At 45.1% G+C, this 20,459-nt stretch overlaps 1 protein-coding gene across 1 annotated transcript in view; it reads left to right on the top strand.

The window, feature by feature from the left end:
* Positions 1–20,117, top strand: part of LOC139650022 (neurexin-2-like) — a gene marked incomplete at its 3' end in the record, with an annotated part of 46,862 nt that extends 26,745 nt beyond the window's left edge. Inside the window, exons 4-9 of the mRNA XM_071526553.1 lie at positions 2,163–2,324; positions 12,199–12,637; positions 14,444–14,827; positions 17,285–17,488; positions 18,623–18,723; positions 19,984–20,117. Of these exons, the coding sequence (XP_071382654.1) occupies positions 2,163–2,324; positions 12,199–12,637; positions 14,444–14,827; positions 17,285–17,488; positions 18,623–18,723; positions 19,984–20,117 (1,424 nt within the window). The remainder of the gene's footprint in view (positions 1–2,162; positions 2,325–12,198; positions 12,638–14,443; positions 14,828–17,284; positions 17,489–18,622; positions 18,724–19,983) is intronic.
* Positions 20,118–20,459: the final 342 nt, after the last annotated feature.

Genomic DNA, 20,459 nt, shown 5'->3' with positions numbered 1-20,459 from the left:
AAAAATGTGTTTGTGCCAATAGACCATTATTGGCATAAAATCGTTTGACCAAAGAAATGCACATCAAAACTTAACTCGAGGAAAATCATATCTCAACAAACACTGTTAAAATCATCTGCACAATTCAGATAGACATACGGAATTTTGCATAGTAAAGCTAGTTCATATTAACAGAGTCAGCAGTGTAGATCAGCTTTTCAAACAGATCCAACACGCAGTATTGAGTACTGTCATCAATACACAAAATCTAATTTTAAACATGCAATGTATAATGTTGGATTTGTTGCAATTTCTGGTAGGATCATTCTCCAGTGTGCAAATGGTAATGAAAAACAAACAGATGGTTGTATATGAGGCTCTCTACAGAGCCTCTCTATTTATGCAATGTACACTACAACATTTATGCAGAATAACAGATGTTGAATCAAAGATTGGAGAGCTTCACTACTGCCCAGGCCAGTTCTATTAGGATAATTAGACTATAAATTGGTCGCTAACTGCAGAAGTCCCTTCCAAATCAAACTGCTTGGCAGGATGCTGTATAGCAGCGTAGCCGCGGCGCTGCTAGCAAACACAGCTATGATGCAACTCAATTAGCCAAATAACACTCATTAGCATTTTCATCAAAGACTGCTATTTGCCCCATTGTAATGAGCATATTGTGAAAAGACGCTATTTCAAAAACTGTGAGCGCGGGAAACCTTTTTCCCCTCATTTAAGCTGCATTCTCACTTCAATTGACCATATTTCATGTCTAATTTCCCTTCACTCCCCAGGTAGTCTCTGAACTGCCGAGGTGGAGTCTGGTGTTCCATTTTAAAAAGTTCCTCCGCCTCACCTTATCAAGCGTAGTGTTACATCCGTACAAGAGTGCTCACCTCATCTCAACTCACCGCTGTGTTCAAATTTAGGTGAAATCAAAATGACTCTTTTTTAGCTCAGGTTTGTGGTGTCACAGTAATACAAGGGCACCGGGACTTAATATCTCACAGGCAGACGTGATACATCGAAACACCGTTTAAAAAAAAAAAAAAAAAAAATGACAGTCATCTCACTGAAAAGCCTGGGGGAGCCTCTAAAACACACAGTTCATGCATCTGGATCCTGATAGAAAAACAGTCTTGCCTCTACACCTCAATCCACACAATCTCATGCCATCAGCTTGCGGCTGTGTGTTTGATTCCACCCGGCGCTTTCTGCTCGGTTAGCGATCAAACGCACAGCACAAAATGTGTAACCTTGCACAAAAGGCGAGACTTGAGGCAATTAAATATTGAAAAGGAAGTTATTTTTACCAGGAGTTCCTTGAATAGGGAGTGGTTCAGCTAGGGGAATCTTGCAGAATAGCGATGGCTATTACAAGGAAAGCCCGTTGATATTTTAAAAGTGGGCCTCTAACGCTCATTTTACTACCAATATAATTAGGTATTTCTAGGTATCTCACTTTCATGCAGTTCTAAGCTTTAGATGTAGTGCAGTTTTTAGATACTTGTATTTTACTTCAAAGTTTCCATTTTAGGGGAACTCGAAAAATTCGTCAAATATCCTACTTCTTACTCCACTCCATGTATCTTAAACCTCAAGCTACTAGTTTCTTGAAAGCAAAAGATCTGTTAATAAAATTATTTCATGCATTTTTTTGGGGGGCTTTGATCCAGTCTTCTTTATGGGGAAGCAGTGAGATGGAGGATAAAAGGACCACTGACAAGTTGGAACTGAAATATCAAAATATCATATTATGCATGTAACTTATGAAGACACCTTAGTAAATTTAAGAGCAACTGCTTCAGTACTTAAATTGAATTTTAAATGTAAGAGTAGAATACAATTTAGGCCTATTTTTGCTGTTATGTAAGTAAAGAATCGATACGTCTTCCACCACTGCCAGTGATTAGACAGTGAGCACAGCGCCGCCCCGCTGGTTCAACCTCAGCAACTGCACTCTGGAGTGAAAGCCCCCGCTCTGACTCGCACCAAAAGCAACCAATCGAGCGGCACCACTTAGGGGACGGCCCCGCCTCTCGCTGGTGTTTAATCCAACTTCTTCCTTGTTTTTCCTCCTCATTCTCTTAATTTCTCTCCTCTCTCTCTCTACTTCTATCTATCGCTATCCTCTCTCTCTTTTCCTTTCATCTGTCTCTTTTGGGCTGTGCCTATGTCAGGTGACCATCTCAGTGGATGGTATATTGACCACCACTGGTTACACCCAGGAGGATTACACCATGTTGGGCTCCGACGACTTCTTCTACATCGGGGGGAGCCCCAACACCGCCGACCTGCCCGGATCCCCAGTCAGCAACAACTTCATGGGCTGTCTTAAAGACGTGAGTGGCTCAGTGTGAGGGTACAGTCCCTGTTAAGTTGTATGTAGCTGATCCAAGCTCATTCACACCCATGAAATACACACTCACACGCATGCACACAGGCTCTTTCTATCTCCCTGCCTCAAGCTGGCAGTATATCTGCTGCGGGACCAAAATTTGTATAACTAGTGGAACTCTTCACAGATCAGCTCCCAGTTTGTGATTGTCTGCGATTGGTTTAAAATATCATGATTGGTTGTGTTGCCATGTGGGAAAGCATCTCCATTTCTTTTTCCGTTTGGTTGCTACTGTTTACATCTAACTAATCAGTTAAAGGGGCATTCAGTATAGACTGTCATAGTTGCTGTTAATGTTATAGACTTCTGGGTTGGGTTGGGAGTGTCTTGAATCTACACAGTACAGGCAGGAAAGTGAGTTTTGAAAGCCAGAAATCTCAGCACCTCAATGTCTGTTCTTATTGCACCTTTATCAAGTGATACAAAGGCACAGCGAGTATACTTACATTTGTATGCATCAATGGTTCACACGGTTTAATTTCAAGCAAGTTCGCCTTTGTTGTAAGTGTGCCGCCGCCCTCACACACACACTCTCGCACACTCATTCGTGTTGACTCTGTCTGTGACACTGTGTCACTTGAGGATCATCCATCTGTGCAGATATAAGCACCATATGCGAGAGTGGGAGGTGTCAGACGCATCATGAGTTCCCTCCTCGTGTTTACAGTGCCTCCTCCCTTCCCTGCTAGCCACACCTCCCACACTAGCAGCCCAAACACACTCCGCAGGCGCCACACACACACCGCAGCGGGGTAGCGTAAACACACGAGCATACAGCAGCAGATTCAGACTGACATGCGCACAGTCATGCAGGCGTACGCACGCTCATGCACAGTCACACATTGCCATTGATGTGCGAGAGGACAGTTGCCATATAAAAACTTTATTTCCCTCAACTTTGGCAAGAAATTACTTTTATTTTCACCAAGGCTTTAAGTCACAGCTTAACAAGCTGTCAAGAGGACCAATCACAGCTTAAAGTATTATGTCCTTGTAAATGTAATGACTTGTACGGAGGCGACGCAACGTGGCGCCATCGCGTTTCCTCATAAAACCAGGCTGATTGAATAAGTAATTACTTTTGCCATCACTTTTAATGGATCGCGCAGTAATCGCCCTATCTCTAACTTAATTATGCCCGTAGAATTACATTTTCATTATTTGGGTTGCTATCGGAAGGATCCCCAGTGGGTCTTAAACCTCCCAAGGCGTTTAACTATCCTCTCCCTCATCAAGGCGCGCCTGGATTTACAGTCAACGTTCAGACAGACAAAAGCAAAAGTGGTGGGGAGAGGTGCGAACGGAGGAGAAGCAAAGACAAAGGCGAGAACCGACGGTGAGAGATGGAGGTGAAAGTGAGGAAGCGATGTGAGCAAAGCGCCGCAAAAGGAAAGTCAGAGCAGATGGTCGGAGAGCGGAGCAGTTAAGAGACTGTCAGGCAGAATGAGTGATCTCCCAATAATTAGCTTAGCGAGGGGAGATGCTGCGGAGAGAAAATGAGGAAGAAATAGCCGGAAGAGGAAGAGCGAATAAAGTGTGTGAGCGGAATTTGTATAGTAATGAAAAGAGAAAATGTTGCAAGGAATAACAAAAGAGGAAAAAGAGGGCAGTGTGAATGGAAAAACGAGAGCAAAGTGGTGAGAAAGAGATGAGAGGTGGTTTAGAGGGAAAGGAAGAGGTTAAAGACAGGAGGAAGGTGGTGTTTATGTATCAGACCTTGACATTCATGTTTGACCTTATGGGATGGGGTAAGGCTGCATTCTTCACGGAACTGCTTGGGTTTGGGTCTGTACTGCATATGTCCAGCTTAAAAGATATTTAGTCTAGTATTGACTCTGCCAATGGGGTGAGTTTGCAGTTTCACCTGTACAGAGAATTCTCTTAAAACAAGTGAAACTGCATTGGAAGCAAATGGAATTTTCTCACCCCGTTGGCAGATTCAATACTAGACTAAATATCTTTTAAGCTAGACATTTGCGGTGCAGACCCAAACCCAAGCAGTTCCGTGAAGAATGCAGCCTTACCCCATCCCATAAGGTCAAACATTTAGTATTGAATCTGCCAATGGGGTGAGAAAATTCCCTTTGCTTCCAATGCAGTTTCACCTGTACAGAGAATTCTCTTAAAACAAGTGAAGATGTCTCAAAATAAGGTTCTTGAACTTGGGTTCAGAAGGTTCTCGAATTCTTGAAAACAGAGGATTTGCATTGGAAACAAGTGAAATTATGTTAGCCCCATTGCCTGAGTCTTTCACTCATTGGCCCCCATTGGAGGGTTTTAAGACTCTGACACAACAGCATGTTAAGATGGGTATTTTTTGCGGTGTGGCTAGGGTTCAAAAAGAAATACCATTATCAACCATTTACCCACTGCAATTTCTCGCTTGAGTCAGACTCAGGCTCCCCAGAAGCTTCGACTGAATTTTTCGAGTCAGTATGGGCTTAACGTTTCAGCCGAGGTCGAGCTCTAATGAATACAGCCGTTGAATTGAGCCAGAAAAAGGTAACCACCCAGAAAGGGAGCGAGGAAGCCTGACAGACCGACAAAGACCGACAGAGTCCCAGGCTGGAGAGGTAGCTGGAAGTGCAGGGGAGAGTGAGAGGTCGCGGGCAGACGGCGGTGTGTTTTCATCCTGCGGTAGTTCAGTGGCATAGCCTGGATTATCAGTGGTGTTATGGGCCGGGGCGAGGCTTTCATGCCGCCACCGTGGCCAAACCCCTTTGATACGCTCGGCCGGCGCCCTCCAGGCACCAGAAATCCAATGGAGGAAGGGGAGCAGAAGAGGAGTAAAAAGGCACCGAAAGAGGCGCAGAAACCTTATGAAGTTTTTTTTTTGCGGGGCGTGTGCCCGCATACGTATGTGTGTTCAAAGTCCCCCACATACTATGATCATATACCGCGTGTGTTTTCTAGGCTTCCAGTGGGAGTTGCGGGGTGTGAAATCATATCTCTCCCTCCCGCTCCTCAGCCGCCCCGAGTCTTATTTCCACATATTCTTCCTCTCTTCTCCTTCACACCGCCATCTGTCTCTCCTCTGCCACCTCCGCCTCTCCGTCTCTCTCCCGGTGACCTTGCTATCCCCCCCCCCCCATTTCACACTCCTGCCTCAATCTCAGTCTCTCTCTCTACTCGTCCTCCTCCCCGTCTTTCTCGCTCTTTCCACCTCTCTCGTCACCTCTCTCCACCTCTCTCTCTCTCCCCCCTCTCTCTCCGCCTCTCATCTTCCCTTTCTCGGGGCAGTTTTGTGTAATTAAGTCCATGGTAGCGCTGTTGGTACGCCAGCTTTGCCATCCTGACGGCCAAATTAAAAATTGATTTCTTCGACTGATTCCATGCACTGGCTGAATGCTCTCACCCTCCTCCTTGCCCTCTCTCTCTCGCTCCCTCTCTCTCTCTCTCTCTCTCCTCCTGCACTCCCAACTTCATATTGCTGCTCTATCTCTTCGTCTGCAGCATCCTCCGAGTCTCACCTTGGCGGGGCGATAAAATCTTCTGGGCTCAACCGTCACCCACCTCCCCACCCCAGATTCATTTTAGTCGTCGTAGATGGGAAGGCTCTGCAAAGCCTACCCGACCACATTCACGTCCACACAACAGGAAAATTAGAAGCTGGTGTGTGTGTGTGTGTGTGTGTGTGTGTGTGTCACAGGGGCCTTTGCTCATTTATTGGGTCAATGATTAACATTCAAGCTACATTGCTGCTTGTGCTTTCTTTCCAGTTGTGCTTTTTTCACAAGGCAAGAGCAATCAATACAGTATATCTCCATCGCAATGCTGAAAGAGTACATTATGAACTACCATGGTCGATAATGTAAAATATGTAAAATATCGACGTTAAAATGATATTGATCTTTCAAAGGTATGATTAAAGGGTTGTCCATAACACTATGGCTTGGTTCACACAAACACAGGCGCAATACTGTAAGGTAGGTTCACATTAAACACACACACGCACACACACATCCCAGAGTACATCAGTAAAAAGTGATTATTTCTGTGCTGCCGGGCTGCAGGGTTTTGGATTTGCCGAGTTTCTCAATGACAAAACAAATCAATGGAGTCACCCCTGAGGAGGGCTTTGGCCCCGCGATAGCCGAACCATCTGAACAGTGAGAAAGCAGAAGCCAATACCCATGTTGAGCCCACAGACATTCTGATTTTTTCGGAAAGACCGCAGACGCTAATCCAACACAAAAACACCCTGTGGATTTTCTCCCCAAGTCAGTGAATTCTGAAGCCAGAAGTGATTACCTTATCAAATAAAACGAGAGGAAAAACCCAGTTGCAAGACATTATTAACTCTGTTCAACTTTTCAAAGTTTTTTGTAACCTTTCACAACGGTCTTTTTAACGGACATGCCGGCGACTACCTCTGCAGCAGCCAATTTGGCTCTTTAGACGGGCTGTCAAGAGTCGCCTTCCCCATCTTAAAATTGCGTTGAGGGCAATGCTGAAGAGATGGTTCTATAAACCCAGACAGCTTCAAGGGATTGAAAGTATGAAAAAAGCCACTAGCTACTGAGTGAATACATGTATTTATACCACTGTTGCCCCAGACTGACCTCACATTATCTGGGTCCTTAGCTCCACAAAGACACAAATTATTTGATGCACGATTCAGAGTAAGCCCAGGTTCCGTGCTTCCCCGTCTCCTTCTGTTATCGTCCTCTTCCTCTCATCTTTTATTCACCACCATCTTCTCCTCCCCTCCCTCCCTGGTATTTTCCCACCTTCCCCTGTTTTGGTTTCTCCTCTTCGCTCTTCGTCGCCCCTAGCCACCCTTCTCCTACGTCCCTTCATGTTTGACAACAAGACTTAACAGACTGTGAAAAGATTGGGCTTCACACACTTAATGGCTATTGCAGTTGTTTTTCCCATCTTGCCGTCGCTGAGGTGGACACACTTGACGACGAGTTGGATTTGGGGATTGCACACCAAAACGAACAAGAAAAGCCTTGGATCAAACCCAAGAGAAACATGGAGATGGAGCATTTTCTCTCATTAGGCTGGGCATACACTAGAGGATTATCAGGCCAATGTACACCAGAGGGGAAATCCCGATCGGAGGCTCGATTAGCACTGATGGTTTGCAAAGATTATCTGGTAGTGCGAGTTACAGATTTGATTTTACCCAACATCACCCAACATCTGCAGGGGTCCTTAACAAGTCCTGTGGATTTGGGGGGCATCACAGATCGCCAAGAGCCAAAGAGAGCAAAGTTTACACCAAGCTGTTTCTGCCTTTCCATTTCCATTGTTGTCTTGATTGGCGTCACGTCAATCTCGGAACCCATCGTCTATCGGTCTGATGATGATTAGACTCTGGGGGCGACGGCCAATATTTTGGGGTTGCCGGTGTAGCCAGCGGACATCTGGGCCAAGACTTCCTCTTCCGTGCGCCGGTCATTGTTTACAGTCCGATAAGCAACTTGAGACGCGAGAATGGAACGTTTCTCCACACAATACACAAACATTGATACTTTTTGTAGGTGTTTTAGGTCCAGACAACATTTCGGCTAATCTCTATAAACAGATATCTGCATATGAGACATTGTCTCTCAACTCCAACTCCATTCTCACGACTCAAGTTGCTTATCGGACTGTAAACAATGACCGGCACACGAAAGAGGAAGTGTTGGCCCGGTTGTCCGCTGGCTCCACCGGAAACCCTGAAATATTGGCCGTCGCCCCCAGAGTTTAATCATCGTCAGACCAATAGACGATGGGTTCCGAGATTGGCGTCACGTTGGATCGTGCAAGTTCCTGCGAGATTAGAAGCCCTGACATCAGTGATGTATCAGGATAATCTCAGTTATATCATGTTTGCGTGACTCCCCATCCTTGCCTCTAGTGGGAGCACACTTCCAACTGTGAGACAAAAGATCCGAGCAATCCGTCATTATGTGCGGATTAGGATTTTAAAAGACTTTGAGTGTGTCCCCAGCCTTAGCGATTGTCGGGCTCCATTCAGATTTGAGCGGATGACCAGCTCACACTACAGGAGGATGTCAAGACTTGAACCTGTTTGAAGTAGTTGTGATGGTACAGACCGGTTGAAGCTAGAACCCTTAACCTTCTGACACTGCAGGATCATCCAATCTGTTGCATCTGCCCCAAACTAGTGCAGATGCGACCCAATCTTAGAAATCAGATGTGATGGCCAAATTGTGGCTATATATAATTGGCCTAAAAATCGTATTGTATACCCAGAATCCATGTCTGTCTCCTCTTTACTTAACCCAACCTTTTGTCACCTCCTCCTCCTCTTCCCATTCCTATTCAACCTCTCTCCCATCCTCCTCTACTCATTCTCCACCTTATCCTTTCCCTCAATGTTGTATGACTGTCTGTGTTTACTTTATTTGAATTTAACATTTCTTTTTTGACTTTTCTCCCTATCTCCTGTGTCCTATGCAGCAAATGGTTAGAACATGGCATGAATAAGACCTGGGTTAGGGGTTCTACTCCCAGTGGGGCCACTTATACTAAAACTGTATGCATTCATCGTGCCATAACGCACCGTGTTTGGATGCATCGTCCACTGAATGGTATATATACATGTTTAAGAAGGCCTTTCACCAGGCTGCCACTCTTAACGAATTTGTTGCGTGGGTGAATAAAAATGAAATAACTGAAAATACATTTCTCCATCCTCCTTCCACTGCCTTTCCTTTCTTTCACCTACCTCCCTCTTTTTTCTTTTCCTAACACCTTTAGCCAGGCGAGCTCACGCCTTATTAGCTGCCAGTTTTAGCGTTATCATGGCTAATTACCAGGACTAATCTCCGCTAATGATGGCATTATGAGGTGTATATGCGGCAGCATGGCCAATGTAAGAGATACCACAGGAGGCTTAAGTTCAAGAATAACCCGGCGTATCTGTGTTCGCGCGGTGCGTTTCTGTGTCTGTGCGTGGGTGTGTCGTTTTGAGTGAGAGAGAGTGTGTGTGTGGGCGTGTGTGTGTGTGTGTGTGTGTGTGTGTGCGTGCGTGAAAGATGAGAGAAGATTAGAGGGCATTTGAAAGGGATACTGTGAAAGACAAAGATTTCTGACTCTGAGGAATGACAGCAGCAGTCTGGTGAAATTAGTCAAAATCAAATACAATGAGCCACATCCCATTCAAATTATATATATTCTTTTTCTTTTTTTTATGTTTTGTTTTGCTATGTTACGTTTGTACTGTGGAACTACAGCACCGAGTCCAAGACAAATTTCCCTAAGGGGACAATTAAAGTATATCTTACCTTATCTTTTCTTAAAAAGTAAAAATTAGCCAGCTAAATACACCAAGTATAACACACCCCACACCATTAAAATGGAGTTCGGGTGAAACTACTGGCCTGTTTTTTCAATATTCAGTTTCAATTTATTTGAAAGATAGTTTCAAAATTGCTGTTCAGTACAGATTTGCAAACTCTACTCAACCTTTCAAAGCAATGATTTCAAATTCAACTTTCAGATTGTGGCAACAGCTGGGTCAGTGATAGCAGTAGCAAGCAGTAGCTTGAAGATATAATCAAATCAGGAATCTTTTGGTGGATCCAAATCTAAAAGATTTGTCTTTTTTTTTTTTTTTGTCTCATGGGGAAAAATGCCAGGATCCTTTTTGTATATTCTACCATTTTTTCCCCCAGTTGCTATCTGAATATATTAAGTTAGTGAGCAAGCACATTAAACTGTGCTTATTAGCAGTACATTAAACTGTAGCAGCACTGAAATGGCCCTCTAGCTGTCAGCGCAAGCAGTATCCAGTTGGTGCAGTGGTAGTGTAGGTGTTTGGGGACTGTGAGGTCCTGGATTCATTCCCGGTCCCTGTTTGATTCTGCATGGTTTCTCAGCCATAAGAGGGCAGAAATGCACCACTACTCCATGTCCAAAACAAGCCAATGCGACTCTCTCATTAGAACAATATAAAGCCTTTATTTTTGTGGCTGATGCATGTTGCTAGGATTTTTTTTTAAAAACGCATTTGGGCATTTTTTACACCTTAGAACATTTATTATGGATTTTTTTGTATGATTGTTTGCTGCCCCAAAGTTCCAATGAGCATCTCTCCATTCCACACCTGATTGGAGCCAAGCAGCATTCCTTTTTTCTTTTTGTTGATTTGACACAACAAGCCTTAACACAGCCTTTGTTTCAGGAAATACATTCATGTTCAGTTTATGAATTCCACACTTTGCACGCCCTTTTGACACTCTTATCCAGAGCACCTAACAATGAGCAGGTAGGGATTTAGTGTCTTGACACTGACAACGACACTTCAGCATGAGATCAAACCTGAGACCTTGCATAACAGAAGGATCTCTTTAACCCACCTGGCTACGCTGCTCAGTGCCAGAAAACACAGATAGAAACACAGGGGAGGGTATTTTTTCTATTACCTGTCAGAAAGTATGTGTGGGTGTGCGAGTGCGCGTGTGAAGAGCAGCACAATGGGGAGGGAAAACACATACACACACAAACACCTCAGCTGCTTCACGCTATTACCTTGACGATGGCCTTTCAGAATGCTGTCTATGGTGTGTTCAACAAATGAAAGGAGAGCTACAACTATGAAAGACAAGAATAATTTGCTTTTCTTTTAGCACTTAATCCATTATGAATGCACACACACTAGGGCATAGGCATACACTTTGAGCTGAAACAATAGAGCCGGAGTTCATCAAAGCCTGTCGGAGACATTTGCATTAAGACTCTAGGCGACATTCCCTTTATCCCGTGTCTGGATATCTCCCCCGGAGCCTTTCAATTATTTCATTTGTTGTGCATGTTTACTGACATTTGTGAGCCACATTTTTTTTTTTTTTTTTTTTTTTTTTTTGTTTGTATGTTTGTAGGCTTTAAGGATTTGAGCAAGAGTTGTGATACTGTGGGGAATATATTGTGATCAGAGCTTACTGTACTTGCTGACTGGGCATGTACACCCACACAATCCCAACACACACAGAGTTCAAAAGAGTTGAAATATTTTGTTGGTGAGTTGGTTGAATATGAAGTATATTTTATTTGATTTTTATTTAACCTTTATTTAACCCGCATATTAAGTATATAGAACCTCTCATGGATGTCGTTTGTCCTCCATCTTTAAGTTTTGATTGTTAAAATAAAATCGACAGTTTCAATCACATTATTATTGACTTCATCTGTATTCATTGTATTCACCTCACGTGAATCCATGATGCAAGTATCAAATGCTTAACCTGCTTTACCAACTTGTCATGGATCAGCCAATAGCAGCCAAGATCAGCCAATAGTAGATTGCAATTGCAATGACATGCTTTTAACCAATAGATGTCAGTCCAACCTGAAAAGTAGTCTCCACCAAGAGATAACAGTTTTATTTTTTGCAAGTGTGAAGAACTTCATTACTCAGAAATCATGTAGTGCAACTTCAGTAAACTGCGCACTAAATTTCTTCTTACTGGCTAGTGTGGGTAGAGATGATGAAACATATCTTGTTGCAACAGGTTCAGCCATTATCAGTGAGTCCAGCTTCCACTACACAGAGTATTTGTCACGTTATGTGCACCGAGAAGAGATTTCCTGCTAGTGACCATAGATGACATTTGAAATTAATTTGGGCAATTAGGGCGGATCTGCAAGGTTTTAATTAGTCGGGATGGGACGCACTTATCTGTTGCAGCTCCATTTTCTGATTTAGGCTAATAAGACAGGTGTATTTTGACATAAAAATCTTGCCAAGTGCAGCATTAATACAACAGCATATCCACATTCACACACCACCAACCCGGGTAATTTACACCGAATTATGAAGTACTGTCTCTAACCAACCGCTCCCTCTTCTCTCTGTGCAGGTGGTGTACAAAAACAACGACTTCAAGCTGGAACTGTCGCGACTGGCCATCGAGCGCGACCCCAAGATCACCCTCAACGGTGACCTGGTGTTCCGTTGCGAGGACGTGGCGGCCCTGGACCCCGTCACCTTCGAGACCCCCGAGTCCTACATCTCCCTGCCCAAGTGGAACACCAAGAAGACGGGTTCCATCTCCTTCGACTTCCGCACCACGGAGCACAGCGGCCTGCTCCTGTTCAGCCACGGCCGCCCTCAGGGCCCCAAAGAGCAGAAGCCCGGCAGGGAGCTGAAGACGGATTACTTTGCCATGGAGCTGCTGGATGGGTATCTGTACCTGCTCATCGATATGGGCTCGGGCAAAACGAAGCTGAAGACCAGCAACAAGAAGGTCAACGACGGGGAGTGGTGTCATGTGGATTTCCAGAGGGAAGGAAGGAAAGGTGAGGACATCCAAAGTAACCTAAACTTAACTCTTGTTTTTGCACCAAGAGGCAAATTCAGGTCAGTCAGGTATCAGATACTCCGATACTATCAAACTTCCTCAGAGTTAAGTTAGCTATTACTGTGAAAATCTAACCTTAAGTATGAACCTACACACTGTCAATGTGAATTTTCACACAATCCACAATCCTCTTCTCGCATTCAGACTACTCTGTCTACCTTTTCACAACATCTGAGGAAGAATCCATTTGGGTCATTTTTTGGATGTATACTGCTGAAAATGCATATCTACCAAAAGATAGGACTTCACAGTTCACAACCCAGTCTGATATGGATTATGGCTGATGCTTGCACTTTTACAATTTGTTTCGAAATCTTGCAGAACCAAAAATGCTGTTGGACTGTAGAGAATCTGTATTTATTCTCAATGCATTCATGTTTTGTTGACTCTTAGCATTTGGTTTAAGCTTCCTTGGGCACCAGATTGGTGGATTTACTGGATTGGGACAATTCAGATAGAGTCAAAGAGTTGTCAAACACAGGGAGAGTGACTGAATTGACTTAGTAGTCTCATTGCTGTCTGTGTGCCAAACACGGCTCATCTGGTACTCAAAGCACATTAAAACCACAGCTAAGAATTAATTGCAAATACTATTTGACACAGATCTGGTGTTATTGTGGATTGTGTTTGCGTGAGATAATGAGTTCCTGCATGTGGGCGCAAACATGAGCATCTGCATGCTTGAGTGTGTGGTGTCTGATGAATGATCTGTAGGTGGGAAAGCACCTTGGACATTATATCTCCTCCTAATGGCGTCGTATAATCAGGAAGTGTGTGTGTGTGTGTGTGTGTGTATGTGATCTCACCGCTGCCCCTGCTGTAATTGGCTTTTAATAGAAAATTAAGACTGCGTCGTTAATCACAGAAAGAGAGAGGGCCTTTTGTCTCGCCCACTCCCTGCTGCATTCTGCTTCCCTTCTCCTCCATTTAGCCTATTATAGACACATTAGACCCCCCCCCCCCTCTCTCTCTCTCTTTCTCTCTCTCCCTCTCTCTCTCTCTCTCTCTCTCTCCTGTCTCCCCTGTCATCTATTCTGTCTGTCTCTTAAATCTTACATTCTCTTTGCCTGGTTGTCTGTATGTCTATCTTCCACTCACTCACTCACTCACTCACTCACTCACTCACTCACTCACTCACTTCCCCTCCCACCCACTCACCCCCCCCGTCGCATACACACACACACACACACACACTTCTTCATTTACTCTCTTTCACATACTCTCTTAAGCACATACTGACTTAATCCCCCAACATACATGCACACACACACACACACACAAACACACACGCCAGCAGCACCACACACATGCATTACACTAGGGTTAGACTAATGTATCAGTTAGCTGATATATCGCTATATATCGTTCGGATATTGGCCAATTAATGTCATCCCCCACCGATATGATGGCGGTGAGGATACTCACCCAGCTTCAGTGTATGAAGCTGATCACCCACATAAAAGAATTTCATTAGTATGCATGGGTTTCAGTGGAGCGTTATTGTGTCCCATGATGGTCTAAATGCTGTTTCAGAGGCTTTTCAACCCTGACAAGAAGAAAATACTGGGGGAAACACTAACTCCTTGTAATTGTTTTGATTTTTCTGGCATAAAAATGGTCAAATTTAAATATATCGGCACACAATATCCGCTTCAATCCAAAAATATTGGTATTGGTCAACACCATTTAACACCTCTCACCCTCTCTCCTCTCTCTCCTTTCCCGCCCTCTGCTCTCTCTCTAGGCTCCATCTCGGTCAACAGCCGCAGCATGCCCTTCAGCTCCCCGGAGGGCAGCGAGATCCTGGACCTGGACAGCGACATGTACCTGGGCGGCCTCCCCGAGACCAAGTCGGACCTCATCCTGCCGCCGGAGGTGTGGACGGCGCTGCTCAACTACGGCTACGTGGGCTGCGTGCGCGACCTCTTCATCGACGGCAAGAGCCGCGACGTCCGGCGCCTGGCCGAGATCCAGAGCTCGCCGGGCGTCAGCAGCTTCTGCACCCGCGAGCTGCAGAAGAGGTGCAGCAGCGCCCCCTGCGGCAACGCAGGCCTGTGCAAAGAGGGCTGGAACCGCTACATCTGCGACTGCACCGGCACCGGCTACCTGGGCAGCAACTGTGAGATAGGTGAGGAAGAGCGGTGGGGGTTGTGGGTGTGAAGGAATGATAGTTTCAGTATACTTTTCAGTCCAGACTGATTTGAAATCAAAACAGAACTTCCACCGCTCTAAAATAGGTCATTGTGTCCTTTTCAATACATCTGTCTGGTTTGGGACATCACACATTGATAGATATGTGAATAACAACATATCTTGTGTCAATATGTGCCATTGACAAATGTGTTGAGTAACGCAAATGTGTGTTATCCCAAACTAGACACACAGTTGGAAATGACACAGCGACACGTCTGGAGTTTCATTACTGATGCTAAAAGAAGAACCGCTTTGACAAGATTAGAGTGAACATTCAAGCCGATGAACCGGAGCTAGTCAAAACAAGCACAGAATGAGCGTTCGACACAGGGAGACGTTCAACGACATGCAGCGTTGTGTTCGACACAAGCAACCAGCTGCCGAATAGTAGCAGAGAGAGAGAGAGCTCTACAGGGAGCTGCGTGTGCAAATGCCACCCTAAGGCCGGGTGGCATTTGGGCCTCCTGGCTGGCAGGAGGCGGGAGGGAATCCGGGGGGGGAGGGGCTGAAGCAGCGAGAGGCTGGCAAGCAGCGCGGGCGGAGCAGCCAGGCCTACCGCCGCCATCTGTGCCAGTCACGCGCACCCAGGTGGCGCGTACGCCGCGGCGAGGTGAGGCGAGGTGGGCAAATAGCGCCGCGTACGTCTGATTCATCCCAATTAGCTGCGGGCGCCTCGCTTCACGGTTTGTCTTCGCGAGTCCGCGGGGGTGAGAGAGCCGCGGCGGCATGGGATTTTGAGGGACGAGGAGGGTAATGAGGGAGGGAGAGACTGGATTGAAATCAGGACAGTGGAGGAAGAGAATGAAATGTCTTTATTTTTGGAGACAAGGCTGGTTTTGTAACCGTTTTGTCTTTGGATGTTCAGATGAAAGGGGCGATTTCTGCGGTGCTCTTCTGCCATCTAGTGGGGCTTTGTGCCACCGCAAGGACATGAAGGGCAGTTTTGAAATCAGATTTTCTAATAATCAATCCTATATTTCTCTATGACAATAGACTCAACAGAGTGTAAGGACAATCAATAATATTGACTATAATGAGAAAACGTGTGAAGCTAATAATACATGACTGAGAATTAGATTCAGATCCTGCCCCGAAGATATTATGCGATTTCAAAGCAGACTGCAGACATTATGCAGGCATTATGGCAATAATTAATATGTTTTTTTTGTATTGTGGATTCATTTACCAGGCAGTTTCTGGCATAATAGTGCCCCGCTGGCATTAAATCACATTTCAAGTGGGGGCTTTCTTGAAGAAGAGGTGTCTTGGTCCAATTTGTAGTTAATATTCCTTCCCTAAAGGTTACAGTTTTCTCCTGTTTGGATAGCAGTAGCAGGGCTTTTTCTGCGTCTTTTAGCATCACATTTTTTGTTAGCGCTCCAAAACATAAACGTTAGAAGAACCCCGTCACGGTGACTCATGTTAGCCTATGGTGACACATATCGACCCACACTGCAAAATAAGAGCAATCCTCAGGCAACTGTCACTCTACACAGCGATCTATTTATGGCTGGACTGTTTCTAGAGAGAGTAACCAAGGTTGTGCCTCATGTGAATAGGGGTGTTTTTTTAGCTCTTGGAGAGATTAACATTGGAATCATTTCAAATATTACTCGTAGTTTACATTCTTTCTTCTGCATGTTTTGTTTTTGGCCACTGTGTGGTACTCGTCTGATGAAGTCAAATGCATAGGCATATTCTGCACACCGTCAAAGATTTGCTGTACAATAATAATAATAGCTGAAATAATCACATTTATTTACAAAAAGGAGAGGTTGCAAATGAAAATAAAACACAAGAAAGAAACAACAAGAGAAGAAAACATTTCATCTCTCTTTCTTGTATTCATAGAATTCTGTTACATCACCACATGGCCATCTTGGTAGGAAAATAACAGGTGATTGTAATAAATTAACAGATGATTACAATCAAATGACAAACACAGCCAGTGAGCTGAATTCAGGAGCATCAATTCAGTAAACTAAGCTATAGCATCCCTGCATCTAGTATCATTTGTCACCAAAACTTCCAAACCCGATAACAGTGACTGATAATATTATTATTTGGCCAATGTGATAAATTATTAGATCTTGCTCCGCATTAGTCTTGCCTGAATGCTCCTTTAATGTGGATTATTATATGTGGCATCCAAATAGATTACTGCCAATTTTCGCCCGATTTTCGCTCGCTGTTATAAACTACAAGATCAAATTTGGAGTCAATTAGGCTCGGCTCACTTGATTTACTATCCAAACATTTTGACTTTGAAATGATGTTGGTACAGCAATCCCTCGCTTCACCCGGGTCTCCTTTTTTTCCGTAAGCATCCTCTCCCGTGTTGAATTCACTCGTTCATCCCTCTATCCTCTCCTCCACCCCCTCCCCCGTGCAGAGGCGACGGTGCTGAGTTACGACGGCAGCATGTACCTGAAGATCATCATGCCGGTCACCATGCACACGGAGGCGGAGGACGTGGCTCTGCGCTTCATGTCCCAGCGGGCGTACGGCCTGCTCATGGCCACCACCTCCAAGGAGTCGGCGGACACCCTGCGGCTGGAGCTGGACGGGGGCCGCGTCAAGCTCACCGTAAACCTCGGTAGGCCACCGCGATCCACCTCGGATGCCACCCTTCCCTTTTCGTCCCCCCCCCCCCCCCCCCCCAACACTCTCATTCCCTATTTTAGCACAACATATCCCTACCCATGAACTCGAAAGGATAGCTTGACATTTTGACTTTTATTCCATCATTGTTGCCGGTGCTGGATTATGGGGGAAAACAACTTCTACATTTGTCCCTCAGTTGCTGTAAAATTGCTTAGTAGGATGTTCAGCATTCTTAATTTCAGTTAGTGGGTTTTGGAAGCAGTACAGTAAGCTATCGCTACCCATTGGTTTCAATGAGGAACGCTAACAATGCTAGCATGCTGTTTCTTTGGAATAATTGAGGTACAAATACAGGAACTTTTCCCCCATATTCTGGTATGTACTTGCTGCAGAAAAAATAAGACTAAATTTCAAAATGTAAAGGTATCCATAGAAACCCTTCATTTGGCTCTCTGTGGGGACCCACCCTGTGGTCATTTCTGTTCCATCCCAATTGACCCTCCCTCTTCGGTCTGTTTTTAAACACCTATTGACCACACCTGGGGCGGTCCCGGGCCTACCATCCCCTTCTCTTTGGTCTCCATTCAGCCCCATAGCGGCTCCTCATCCTCCTGTTAACAAAAGCTCCATCTCTAATGCTCTCCCTACCCCGACCCTGAGCCTTAACCCGCTGGCCTGTCTCTAGAGACTTTGTGGTGGTCTTGCTCCCGTCTCCCCTCCTCCTCGTGGTTCTCCTCTGCTCCCCTTGTTTTTGTGGAGTTAGTTGAGGATACAGGGGTCTGGTAGGCTACGCCGTTTTGCCAGGAGGTCCGGAACCAAGGTCATGAAGTAATTTGAGATGTGTTCAAAGTAGAAGGGAGCGTACGAAGGTCTTAAAGGCGATATTGGCGAGGAGAAGGTAATTGAATTAATATGGAGAGAAGGGTTCATAAGATGGATGATTTTCATAGCGGGGCCAAATGCTTTTCCACTTGTAACTAGCTGCATGAATGCAGAACCTTTGATTTACTTTAGAAATAAATCACTTAGGATTTATTAAAGTTTCATAGCTATGAATATTAGTGCTCCTGGCAGACTGGTGTGACTTTCAAGCTCCAGCCCCTTTTTAGTCTATTCTGTTTTAAAGGAAAGGGGTTCTCTGCAGAGACCAGGGGAGGAGCAAAGCAGAGGTGCATCCTGGGATATGGGAGCTCGGGCTACCATGGAGACAGGGAGTGGGGCGGTGGGGTAAAAGAAGGTGGCCATTCCCATTCCCATTCCCATTCTCTCTCTCTCTCTCTCTCTCTCTCTCTCTCTCTCTCTCTCTCTCTCTCTCTCTCTCTCTCTCTCTCTCTCTCTCGCCCTCACCCCCTCTCTCCCATACACACCCCACCCCACCTGGCCAAGGCTCAGAAGATGGAACTTTTCATCCCTTCAATGGCCTCTATGTCTGCGGCCCTCGGATCAAACAGTCAGAGAGACCGGCTCACAGCTATAGTTGTCCCCAAGCTATACACACACACACTAACACACTCATCCACACTCCTGCAGGGCCCTCAGCTTGGCCCGCCGACAATCCCCCAGCCAGACACATCATTTATCTTAGCTAATGAGGCTAAATGCTAATCCATAGCGCTAATGTCCCCAAATGAATTTGTGTATCAATTCACCAAAAGCCCTCCTCTTCCCTCCCCTTTGATTTCACTTCGGCTTTATTTTAAATGACACCTCAAAAAAAGTCACACAATGCGCAGCGGCGCTATAGCTCAGATCAGGATTATATTCTTAGCTCGTTTGAGGAGGAAATTAATTAACGACTAAAGTGAAACGCATCCCGGAATCAGCGGGGAATCTTCAATATCTGTTAATGCCTTTTCTCACATCTTAAATCCTCATTAAGATAATTAAAATCCCGGTAATTAATCAGTAGGAAAGGGTGTAATTGGGCAGCCTTAATGAAGTTTATTAGTGATAGGTAATGATGATAACCTGTTCAATATGCAGCGAGTCAGATTACAAAGCTTATTCCCCGATGTGCAAAACGCTGACACATGACAGCTAAAGTTTTCATGTTCCCGTCCAAATATTTGACATCAAAGACATTTACATATATTGACATCCAAATATTTTACACCAGAAAACCTTCACTCACCTGAGCTGGGGACAACTTTCCCATTTTTAAAGTAGATTTCACAACTGTGGCTTTTTTGGTCACTTCAGAAAGCATCACCAGTTAATACTAGATGTTGGCCACGAACAACAGACTTTAATAGGATTGTATTTGTCTTCCCCGACACCTCTGTCCACAGTGAGGCTGGTCCCTGGCTGTTTGTGTCCACTATTCTGTAGCGGTTGACAGCTCGAGACCACAACCCAGCCACACAGCCACATGCACATGCAGTTTGCAGCCACTAGATGGCAGAATAGCAATAAATTAACAACAAACTATGAGATTCTGCTGATAATAATAATAATGTAATATTTTCAATCCCCCCTCTCCCTCCACAGGGAGGTCAGAGGTCAGGGTTCTGCTGCAGAACAGCAGCCCTGGAGCTGATAGGGATTCAGTGTCTTGCTCAAGGACACTTCAGCAGGGCGGATGTTAACCGTCACGGGGCTTTAACCGCCCCCGCCCTGATACGGTAACGCAGCTTGTAAAACGAGAACACTTCACGGTGTCTTTTTGTCGCACCAGCGGCAGCGAATTGTACACAGCGGGGTCTTGTTTCTTGTGGTTTGTGTGCACCAGGCGTGGTGTGGCTGGGATGTGCAGATCACCCTTTCTTGTCATTTACACTGTTGGGTCTCTCATGCCCGAAGTGCCGCAGAAGGCAAGCGCGTCTCAAATTGCCAAAGTTAAAGACGCGAGACATTGTATCTGCTCTAATGGCGGTGCAGCAGATGCAGGATATAGAGGTATTTCGTCACATTGTGAGCATAATGGCTTCGCAGTAATTGTTATCCTTCCAGAGACATTCATTCCT

Source organism: Centroberyx affinis, unplaced genomic scaffold (genome assembly GCF_046629955.1).
Source record: "Centroberyx affinis isolate AG114_WGS23_722 - 3 ecotype Tasmania unplaced genomic scaffold, CSIRO-AGI_Caff_v1 ptg001428l_1, whole genome shotgun sequence".
Classification (NCBI taxonomy): Eukaryota; Metazoa; Chordata; class Actinopteri; order Beryciformes; family Berycidae; genus Centroberyx; species Centroberyx affinis.
This window is presented reverse-complemented; position numbering and strand designations above follow the sequence as displayed.